Source organism: Cucumis melo, chromosome 3 (assembly GCF_025177605.1).
Source record: "Cucumis melo cultivar AY chromosome 3, USDA_Cmelo_AY_1.0, whole genome shotgun sequence".
Taxonomy (NCBI): domain Eukaryota; kingdom Viridiplantae; phylum Streptophyta; class Magnoliopsida; order Cucurbitales; family Cucurbitaceae; genus Cucumis; species Cucumis melo.
The window spans coordinates 9,311,196-9,322,968 of NC_066859.1; the positions used below are offsets into that span (position 1 = coordinate 9,311,196).

The following is an 11,773-nucleotide window of genomic DNA, read 5'->3' on the forward strand; positions in this document are numbered from 1 at the left end:
GCTTTATTTGGACATCTATTCCACAAGATTAAAAAAAGCATACCATTCAAAGCTACTAGATTTTCTACCACATGAAACTACTAGATCCAAAACCACACACGACTCTACTAGATCTGTAACCACACACAAAACTACCACATCTAGCCACGAGCACAACAGATATGGGCACGAAACGAAACGTGTTGTTCAAACGGAAGTAAGTATGGGTGTGACGAACAAATCTAGGCACCAATAGATCTAAGCAAGTAGCCACGAGCACAACAGATCTGTGCGTGTCCAAATGACGGGTATCTGGGCGTGTCCGAACTGCTAAGAAGATCTGGACGATTTTTTGTGTCCAAACGACGTCGAGATGAATGGCTGTCCAAACAAAACGACAACGAGATGTTCTTTGATGGTGGTAGTTTGATGGTGGAAGAGTGAGTGATTGAGAAGAGAGGGTATGAGAAGTTCGTGAGAAGAGAGGGTTTGTGGAGTTGGTGAGAAGAGAAGGACGGTGTGGGAGAGTGAGAATAAAGTGAGACAAAGAATTAATTTTACAAAAATATAAAAAATAAAAAATAAAGAATAGGCTTAATGTCGGTTTTAAACCGAAATTAATCCTTCTTATTTGATGTCAGTTTAAAACCGACATTAAATATCCGCATTTTTAAAAACCGACGTTAAAGATTCTTTTTCATTTTTCTCCGACGGACATCATAGGTCATATTTCTTCTTGTGAATTTATAAACCAAAAAGTAATTTTGTTTATCCTTTTAACTTTAATCTTATTTATTTATTTATTTATTTTTGGATCAGTATATATCACTAGACTAAGAATTTATTAAATATAAATTGTAAAATAAAATTATAATAATTTGTTATTTTACTCTGTGTTTGTTGTGAAGGCTAGAGACTTGCAATAAAATAAAAAGATAATATTAGAATAACTTTCATTTCGGTTCCTTCCTAATTTTCTCACTTTTATCTTTATCTGCAAAACATTCTTATAAAAAAAATATAATGCATGTAAATAATTTATACTCTTTGGAAATGTCTTTTCCAGTCAGCATCATATGTTGTATATATACTCTGCTTAAGTCGTACTAAGCATATATAAAAGTGTAATTATCCGTTCTAGAACGATTATTTATGTACTGCTCTACTCTCCATATATTCTTACACTATAGTATATTTATAATTATATATATAATTTAAAATACCATTTTACCGACTACTTCACCTTAGACATAAACCAAAAACGATCGATTGGTAATTGTATTCAGTGCCTCTCCCTATGTCTCATTTTCTTTTCCATTAATTATTTCTTTTTATTGAAGAGCAACTCCGCCCAACAATTTTCTCTTTATAAAGGGTTGCCACTTCAATGATGTTTCTCATGTCGCTCTCCCTTTTATTATCACTTCTCAATAAGCTGAAGAAGATGATGCATCATATGAGTGAGAATTCTATTGTGCGTAAGTTGAAGCCTTATATTCTAGTGGTGAGCCTACAATTTGGAATTGCAGGCATATATGTAATATGCATGGCCACTCTCACCAAAGGCATGAGTCGTTATGTTTTGATCGTATATCGAAACACTGTTGCCGCTCTCTTTCTTGCTCCATTCGCACTAATTTTCGAAAGGTTTAATTCTAAACTTATACTTTTATGTTATTCTCGAATATATTATTTTACCTTAATTTATAAAAATTTGAACAAAATCCTCGCAGGAAAACAAGACCAAAGATGACACTCCCTGTGGCATTACAAATCATGGTCTTGGGTTTTCTAGAGTAAGAATAACAAGTTATTTATATCAAAAATATAGGAATCATATCCAAATAGAAAACTTCAAAAAGTTAAATTTACATGATATATATGATCATCTTTTAACGAATTACATTAATATATATTTCACTTGTTGGATTTCATAATCATTCAGACCCGTAGTCGATCAAGGGTTTGGTTATCTAGGGATGACATACACGTCAGCATCATTCACATCGGCCATCATGAATGCTGTGCCCTCTGTTACCTTTATCATTGCGGTCCTTTTTCGGTAATTATTTAATTATCTCATTGGTTAGAAATAGTATATTTATACCATATATTTGGGTATGTAAATTGTATTTTTCTTTTTAATTGGCTCAGAGTGGAACGTTTAAATATAAAACAAGTACGAGGGGTAGCCAAGGTAATTGGCACCTTGGTTACCTTCGCCGGAGCTTTGATTATGACACTTTACAAAGGCCCAATTCTCGATTTCTTTTGGACTCAAAAAACCAACCACCACGTTAACAGCGGCGCCGCCGCCACCAATCAACATTGGGTGGCCGGAACGTTGTTCATCCTTCTGGGCTGCGTGGCTTGGTCTTGTTTCTACATATTACAAGTACGCTAATATCACCTTACGAAATCCTTCAACTATTATGATATTGGTAATACTATTTTGTATTTGTTGATTTTTGCTTCTTTGTTTCTTTTTTTTCCTTTTTTTTTTTTTTAGACATTTTTGGGATGAAAATTGGAGTTGATCCTTTCTGAGAACTTTTTTATTATTATTATTGCTAATTTATTTATTGTTATTATTATTATTTCATAAGTTTGTTAATTTCTAAATCTTTTTTCTTTTTATTCGTATCACCTCCTTTTCTTTAACTTTCTATTTTTAAAATGGTGAAAAGTGAAGAAGGGAAAAGATGTGCATGAATCATAAAGTGAGCTTTAATTTTTAAATTCGACGAACTTTATTTTTAAGCTAAATACACGACTTTATACAATTTTTATTATTAAATTGTGAGAGAAAATTACTTGTCCAAATTAAAATTTTGTCATTTAGATTTACCTATATTTTAGTCTAAAGTTTGTAATTGATATTTTGAAACTTGTGCTATGTGATTTTTCTTTCCAAAGGTTGAATAATCGAAATTATATAACTATTTAGGGTAAGGGAAAAAAACATAGGATAGGTATATTAAAATAGTAGCTTAAATTTGTAGTGGAGGTAAGTTATTTGATAGGAAATTTAGTTTTTATTTTAATTTATTTTGAGGAGAGATCTTTAATAAAAGCAAACCACCCAAATTAAATGCACCCAACTTCGCTTAAAACATAGATGAGTTATAAAAGCTAATGTTTGTACGACTGAGGTGGTGGGAACAAATTTCCTATTATTCTATTACAACATAAACTAAATGTTTTCATTAAAATCTCTAGAAAAACTAATCATGTTTATAAAAAGTTGTACCATTTCCAAAACTTCAACTAAAAAAATAAGATATATTAAATAGGTGCAAACAGAATTGCATGTAAAAAATCTGCACCAAATAAGTAGAAAAATAATAGAGATACAAAGATAAAAGCAATAAAAACTAGAAAACACCAGAGTTTAGGTGAAAATTTTCAAACTTAAACAAAAGTCACCTACAAGAAAAAAAAAGTTCATTACCTAAAAAAATTGCTATAATCACACAAAGTAGTTTTCTCCATACCTATCTAAATTACAAAAACATTATCTCAAAGATTTTGAGAACTCACACCTTTATTCCATTCTCCAACCAGAGAATACAAAAGGAATTTATTTAGAGTTAGTACACTAAACCTTAAAGGTTTTAATTAAGGCAATTGAAAACTAAAGACATAGGACTTTCCTAAACCTTTCCAATGTATAACAAACTCATGATTTTCTTATACTATTTTGATTTTGGACAATCACACTTTTAATATTTTTCCTTTGCCAACAAATCCAACAAGTTGTACATCGTGTACGGAAGAGATAGAACCATTCGGTAAATAACCATCCTTGCTTGAGAAGAAGAGATTAAGGGGATACACTAAGCTGTATATTCCACAGAAATTGTATTTAGTTGTAGGGCTCTATTTGATTTTTTCCTTTTTGAACCTTGAGTAAGCTCTCATGGGTAATCACGAGTGGATGGATAAGGAGTGACTCAAGGTGGTCTTTTGTTCAAACAAAAATTGTTGGACTGATACAAAATCGTGATTATGTCAAGAATAAACAATAACGTAGCATGTTGTAGAAATTTCATTGTCAAAAAACAAAATTGATCATAATTCATAAATCCGTGCATGTAAACTCATGAATGGTTATTTTTTTAGTCTGTAACAGTAAAGAAATATCCGGCGGAGTTGTCTCTCTCAGCACTGATATGCTTGGCTGGTGCACTTCAGAGCACAGTGATAGCAGTAGCTATTGAGCGTCATGCTAGCGCATGGGCTGTGGGCTGGGACTCAAGGCTTCTTGCTCCTCTCTATACGGTATTTTTTCTTTTTTCGTTCTTTTTTAAATATCAGTCTATTAATGCATCTTGCTATATGTTACTTTCACTTTCGTATATATTTGAAAACAATCTTATAAATTATACATTATTTTTCTATTGATGAAGTATAATTTAGTTGACATTCATTATTATTTTGCAATATTGTATAATTTATAATTAAACAATAACACAGGTTCTAATTTTTTTAAAAATGAATTTAGTCTATTAACATAAAATACTATTTTTTTAAAGTTTATTTTATATATATATATATATATATAATTCAATATGTAAAAAATTAAAACACAGAATCTAGATACCCAGAAAAGAATAAAAGTGTTGGATTTCAAAAATCAGAAACAATTTTCTAAGATAAAATCTAAATGTATTTGTGAACTTTGTAAATCTAAAAATATTGGGCATCATCTACCTTCAAATCCCAAACTGGCCATAAATTTTTAACTTGCCCTTTAAATTTTACACAATATAGGCTCTAAAATTCTAAAATAATTTTTTTCTACTGAAGACAATTTTTTTTAACTTTCTCAATGTTTTATAAGTACACAAAAAAATATTTAATTATTTGTAAACACTTTAGAACTTAATCAAAATAGTTTATAGGTAGAAGTCCAATTTGATAAAATTTCTAAATTCAGGAATCAATTACGTAAAATGCAAGGGAGTATTCGAATTCTCCCACTTCTTTTTTGTATTTAAAACATTAAATAAAATTGAAATTTTTAGGCTCTCTTGGACCATTATTTAACAACTTTTTGTTTTTGTATATGGTTTTGTAAAATTAATCCTATTTCTCAATTTCTTTGCCATGCCATAAATGTTTCGAGTAAAATTAAAAAGAAAAAAAGAGTTTTTAACAACTTTCTTTTTTTCTCGAGTGAAAACTCAAATTAATCTTTCAGAATGGTGATAAAAAAAAACTTAATTAATTTCAAAAAGGGAAACAATTACCAAAAACCAATCTTAAGAACATAGAGATTGTCCCTTGTTTCCTTAGTGGTGAATGGGTTTGGTATTAATAAGTGGTTTTGAAAATTGATTTGTACAGGGAATAGTTGGGTCAGGAATTGCTTATTACTTTCAAGCTCTTGTTATGAAGACTAGAGGTCCTGTCTTTGTGACGGCTTTCAACCCTTTATGTATGATTGTTGTCACCGTTATCTCTTCCATTGTTCTTGCAGAGAAGATTCACCTCGGAAGGTACTTTTAATTTTCTACGTCATCTCTATCATTAGGAATTATCAATTTTTTTTTTTTTTCTTTTTTTTCTGTAGAGAAAAGTCTCCAACCGTCAAATAAATGGAAACAACAACTGAACTTTCACTAAATTATTAGAACTCTACAAAATAAAAACTTGTTAATTCGACATTCCGCAGTTCTATCCTTGGTTCTGCTAGCAGTTCTGACGTTACAAAGGCGTAGTCGGGATAAAACAGCCACAAAAATACGGCCAGTTTACACAAAAATTGATCGCCTAAACTGTCACACTCCTTCTCGGATCACCTACTCTAGACCTGAGAGATTGTGTGAAGTCAACCATTATCGCTTCCCTTCTGAACGACACCAACTGACCCTTAACCACTGACCTTTAAATAAACGCAAGTGAAAGCCAATAACATAACTGTTAAACAAAACAGCAATGCAGCCCATTTATAAACAAACTTTGCATAAGTTTTATACAAACACTTAGCAAAACCCATAATTTCATGAAAAAAGACTCCCAACTCTAACCAAAGTCTGACATAATCAAAAGACCAAATATACATTAATTGGAAAACAACAAGACATACACACAAGAACAAAACCTTTAAGCAGACAGACATCAACGTATCAGACTTTGAGAACACAACCTTTACTTGGAAAGTGGAAAATGGTTTTGAAAGTATGAGCTAAACAAGCCTAGTGAGTGATTAGATTTTAAATATAACATTTCATAAATATTTAAGGAATAAACATAAGGATAACATAAAAACAATAGTTCGACAAACATTTTCGAATAGTAGGTAATTAGTACTGGTTTAATTTCCTTGTTTAGGACCAAGAATCTACTCCGCAGCAGATGACAAAGCTAACTGATACCAAATCCTCCAAAACCTTAGAGAAAGGCCATCCCCAACTCTCTTCCTCGAAGCTAGGTGTCCCTAACTTCTAAAACCTCAAAACTAGGCATCCCTAACTTTGTTCCTTGAAGATAAGTATCATAACATCCGTGCATCCGACGATATACCACTTAGGGTTAATTTTGAGATAACTTGGACTATAACCATAAGCGCTTTGCAAAGATCTTAAAAAAAAGAAATTTATAGACTAAATATTATTAAAGTGAACTCACTTTGTTAAAATCACATCCACACATCAAACATTACTATTGATCTCTTAATAAAGTTCACTATTATTAAAATCACATCCAAACATCACATTACTATCAATTATTTTGTTATTTTCAAATTTAGTAAAATAAATAAAATATTTACAAATATAAAAAAGTATCATTATATAGACACTAATAGAATTGATCATGTATTACTATAGATATTTATCTGTATCTATCATTGTTTATCACAATAGACAATAAAATTTTATTATATTTCTAAATATTTTTAGCAATTTTATCATTTTAAACAATTTCTCGTTATATTATTATATTTTTATTAAATAGGTTGAATTACAAATTTTAGTCTTTAGTTCTCCTTTTCCAACTTCATGTCCAATTAATGTCTGAATTCTAAAAGGTGTTGGATAAGAACTTAAAGTCCAACAAGTTTTTATGTTTTGAATTTAATAAGTTGATTTAGATATTCGATATTTTTCAAAATTTATGAATGTTCTGGACGTAGAATTGAAAGTTTAATTAGAATTAGAATTGGATATAAAATTCAATTTTAATAGTTTAATTAATTATCGAAAATTAACTCTATTGATTAAAAAGAAAAAGAAAGAAAATAAAAGGTAAGAAGAAAACGCATTAATTGAACACTACGTAAAGTTTGACTTTAAACCAAATAGACAAACTTACGAATGGTTGGACTGAGCTGAGAACTTAGAATTTAACGTAATTGATTTTGATTAAATTTACAAAGTTTGAGAAACATATGTTTGTGTAATTTTAATGTTTCAAGTTGCAACTAGTTTAAATAAGAAAGTTATACAGATATAAATTTGTTCAATTTGTGATAAGTTTGTGAGTTAGTATTTTGTAAAAGTCTAATAGATTAATTGTGACTTCTTTTGCAAACAACAGTGTCATTGGAGGCCTTATCATCGCAATTGGGCTTTATGCAGTCGTTTGGGGTAAAAGTAAGGATTATTCCACCGCCGACCACCTCCAAAAGCCAAACGCCGCCGCTGTACCAGACCTTCCAATCGTTGCCTCTCAACTCCCTGCCGAACAAGAAGCTTATCTTCAACCTTCCAAATGAATTTAATACAAATTGCTGCCCACAAAATCCATTCACTTGTAGACCTCTTTGCCTTATATTTACTTATGTCATAAAGTATCATAGTTTTTCTTTTAATTGAGTTTACAGACACGATCTCATCGTTGACGAGATTATATGTTTGAATCAATTGAGTTATGCTTAAATACATTTTACTTTCCAACTTAAAAGATGGTGTATATGTATAGACCTAGTTATTATAATAATGTCTTTCCAACCTATCTAAAACTAATTAATAAATATTATATCATCTCTTGTGGCACCCAAACACCGGAAGGTAGATGTGTGGGTGAAAATGTTAAATGAAAAATTTGTGTGCACGATTCGTGGTTGTCTGTCTGTGGGATCGTGGATGCTAGTTGTGATGGACTATGAGCGATCATAGTTGTGCAATTGTGATAAGCTGTGAGCGATCGTGGTAAGCTGTGAGTGATTGTGGTAAGCTGTGAGCGATCGTGGTAAGCTATGAGCAATGTTAGTAAGCTGTGAACGTTCATGCTACTTTACTAACATTAATCGTTGAACTATTTCTAATTGTTGGAAGAATTTTTTCATCGATTGTCATAATAATGGACGGTTACTTATCCGTTGGAGCCTCCCCCATCCACTATAAAATCACCATTCCGCCTCTCATTTGGAATATATCAAAATTTCCACCTCTTTGAAATCTCTCCAATATGTCTCAGTCAATCATCTCTCTCAGCCTATTATTTCTCTTGGCCAAAACTTTATTTTTACTCTTTATATTTGTTTTTTGTATATCGAGCATAAAAGTGTCTATCGAGTGTTGGAATTTTGGTATGGTTCTAGTGTAGTTCATACCGACGAAATTAGAGGTTGTTTTGTCCTGGAGATGACGGGACACGTGAAATTATATTGGCACATTTGAACAGAGTCACAAAACATCTTAAAGAGAGCGAGATCTACGACTTAACCTATTAAGACGATTCTTCGATTCTTCTGTTGGGATGGTTGGTGCAATTCAAGGAGACATTATGACCTCCGATCTCAACCAACCATTCCGCTTTGAAGGAGCACATTTCAAGCACTGGAAACAAAAGATGTTTTTTTTACCGTCAAAAAGGTTGTCATCGCTTGCACTACTGAAGAGTCAATGCTACCTGCCCAAAATCTAACTGAATAGGAAATTTGGAACCATGTTGCATGGACAGAGTCCGACTTCATATGTATGAATCTTATTCTTAAAGGACTTATTGATGAGCTTTATGATTACTATAGTACTATGTCCACCGCGAAAGAAGTATGACACCAAAGAGGTTGGATCCAAGAAGTATGCAGTGAGTCGATACTTACAATACCAAATGACTGACGACAGATCTATGGAGGTCCAATCATACGAGTTGTAGAAAATTGCTAATGAAATTATTTGTGAAGGTATGCCACTTAATGAGCAGTTTCAAGTTGCTGTTATTATTGATAAGTTAGCATTGTGGAAGGACTTTAAGAATACTCTAAGGCACAAGACGAAGGAGTTGTCATTGGAGAGTTTGATCACCCGACTAAGGATTGAGGAGGAGGCCCAAAAGCATGACAAAAATGAGGATGTGAACATTGTTCCTAGGAAGAAGTCCATTACGGTTCTAAAACCAAACCTGAAACCAAAAGGGAACAAAATGAAGGTTTAAAACAGAGGTCCCAACCACCAGAAGAACTCTTAGAGACCCTAGTCTAGAAGTTCGGTACATATTGTGTACTATTATAACTGTAATAAACCTAAACGCCTAACTAGAAATTGTAGAAACAGGAATCGTTCTACTATGCCGAAAAATCTGATAGAAGAGGATCTAGTAGCTACGATCACATAAATAAATGTGATTGGGTGTTTAAAGGTTGGTAGTTATACATTGATGCATTACTCCATGTCTGTCATAACCTTAGTTTATTTAAAAATATATATATAACGAAACTAAGGATAAGAATGTCCTTCTGAGGAACCACCACACAACCAAAGTAGTTGGCATTAAAGAAGTGAAACTGAAGGTCACATCTGGCAAGACAATCATCCTGAAGGAAGTTCTGTACACTCCTGAAATTCGAAAGAACTTGGTCTCGAATAGGATCAGATCTCTTTACCTTAACTGAAAATAATGTATTTCTAGGAAAGGGATATGCAACTGATGGCACGTTTAAACTAAACTTGGAAATGAATAAGAAATTGTCTTCTGCTTACATGTTGTCTTCTTTTAATATATGGCATACTGGACTTTGTCATGTAAATAAAAGATTAATTAGCAACATGAGTAGATTAAACCTGATTCCTAAGTTATCTTTGCATGACTTTGAAAAATGCACATGTTGTAGTCAAGCTAAGATAAATAAAACTTCGCATAAATCTGTAACTAGTAATTAAGCCTCTAGAATTAATTCATTTTAATTTATGTGAATTCGATGAAATGTTAACTAGGAATAGTAAAAGGTGCTTTATAACCTTTATAGATAATTTTTCTAGTTTTACTTTTTTTTTTATTTACTTAAAAATAAAAGTGTTACTTTTGACATGTTTAAAGTGTTTGTAACTGAAATAGAAAACCATAATTCAGAGACTTCATAGTGATAAAGGAATTGAATATGATTCAGTTGCTTTTAATAAGTTTTATAACTCAAAAGAAATAATACACGAAAGAATTGCTCCTTATTCTCCTGAAATGAATGAAAAAGCTGAAAGGAAAAATAGAACTCTAACTAAGTTAATAGTTGATATCTTGCTTGATTCAGGAGCAGCATCATCTTGGTGGGGTGAAATAATTAAAACAGTTAATTATATTCTTAATAGGATTCCTAAATCAAAAAAAAAAAAAAAAAACCGCACCTTACCAAGTCCTTTAAGAATAAAACATCAAACATGTCTTATCTCAAAACTTGAGGTTGCCTAGACTATGTTAGAACTCCTAATCTTAAAAGAAGAAAACTAACCAGTAGAGCTTATGACTGTACCTTTATAGGATACGCTGGAAATAGTAAAGCCTATAGGTTCTATGACTTAGAAAATAAGGTAACTATAGAATCAAACAATGCAAATTTCTTTGAAGATAGATTTTCTTTTAAATCTAGAAATAGTGGGGCCTAATTAGTCAAACTAGTAGGGGCTTAAGTTCCAGTAGCTTACCTTCAATTAGAATCAAAACCCAAGGTAAAGAAGTAGATCATAAACCTAGAAGAAGCAAGAGAGTGAGAACCATAAAAGACTTTGAAGAAGACTTCGAAATGTACAATATAGAAGATCCTAAAGATCTAACAAAAGTCTTATCCTCGGTAGATGCCAACTTATAGCAAGAAGCTATCAATGATGAAATGGACTCATTCTTGTGTTCTTTCTCTTTTCTCGTTGTTTTCCTCTCTAAATCTTAGATCTCTATCGTTTTCCTTTTCATTTTCCTCTCTTAATCTCAGGTCTCCGTCATTGGTTTCGTTGAATGGTCCATTTTCAACCTCTAACTTTCTATTCTCTTCTCCTTCTTTGTCCATGGTTTCATTAAAGGCTAGATTTCCAAACCTTGCCTATAAAACTCTAATTGTTATCTATCGTTGGTTTCGTTGATGACTTCGTTTCATCGTGTTACCATCGAAACCTTTCTCCTTTTCCCTCTTTGGTTTCTTTGAATGGTTAGGTTTCCACCCCTTGCCACCGAACACCGAAACCCTTCCTTGCATGTTCGAAGAGGCTTCTTGGTGAACATGCAAAGATCTCTTCCTTGCCGCTCTGACTTTCCCCTTGCTGATCCTACTTGTACCCCGAAATACCTGTGAACATAGAGATGTTACTTCTATTGTGAGATCCGAAGAATGGTAGAGGCCTCGATGTTTGAGCACGGTAGAGGTGTTGTCAGTTTACAACGGGTTTGTATCCCAAGCCCTTAAAGCCAATGATGAGGTCCTCTTCTGAATTTTCTTATTCTTTATTTGTGTGTTGCTTTTTCATTTTTGTTTGTTCGTTTTTCATGTATACGTTTAAAATAATGCTTATGTGATATGTTCTTGGAAATTTTTCTGGTTTGTGTTCTGATGCACTCAATCTTGTTCATTTTTTGGCATTTT

At 32.1% G+C, this 11,773-nt stretch overlaps 1 protein-coding gene across 2 annotated transcripts; it reads left to right on the top strand.

The window, feature by feature from the left end:
• The first annotated feature begins 1,108 nt into the window (after positions 1-1,108).
• On the top strand, positions 1,109-7,936 carry LOC103504048 (WAT1-related protein At4g08290). Of its 2 annotated transcripts, XM_008468478.2 has the most exons (7): positions 1,109-1,626; positions 1,713-1,775; positions 1,925-2,041; positions 2,134-2,374; positions 4,102-4,260; positions 5,329-5,480; positions 7,522-7,936. In XM_008468478.2, exons 1-7 carry the CDS (start codon positions 1,367-1,369, stop codon positions 7,697-7,699), a joined length of 1,170 nt encoding a protein of 389 aa, XP_008466700.2. In that variant the 5' UTR covers positions 1,109-1,366; the 3' UTR covers positions 7,700-7,936. The 2 variants fall into 2 exon arrangements, with proteins under 2 accessions (XP_008466700.2, XP_050937820.1); XM_051081863.1 differs by lacking the exon at positions 1,713-1,775 and having other exon boundaries at positions 1,170-1,626.
• The last annotated feature ends 3,837 nt before the right edge of the window (positions 7,937-11,773 follow it).

Excerpts from the sequence above, each read along its gene's own strand:
- LOC103504048 (XM_008468478.2), top strand. The coding sequence starts at position 1,367 with ATGATGTTTCTCATGTCGCTCTCCCTTTTATTATCACTTCTCAATAAG. Across the intron at positions 1,627-1,712 it reads TTCGCACTAATTTTCGAAAG|GAAAACAAGACCAAAGATGA; the intron begins GTTTAATTCTAA and ends AAATCCTCGCAG. Across the intron at positions 1,776-1,924 it reads ATGGTCTTGGGTTTTCTAGA|ACCCGTAGTCGATCAAGGGT; the intron begins GTAAGAATAACA and ends ATAATCATTCAG.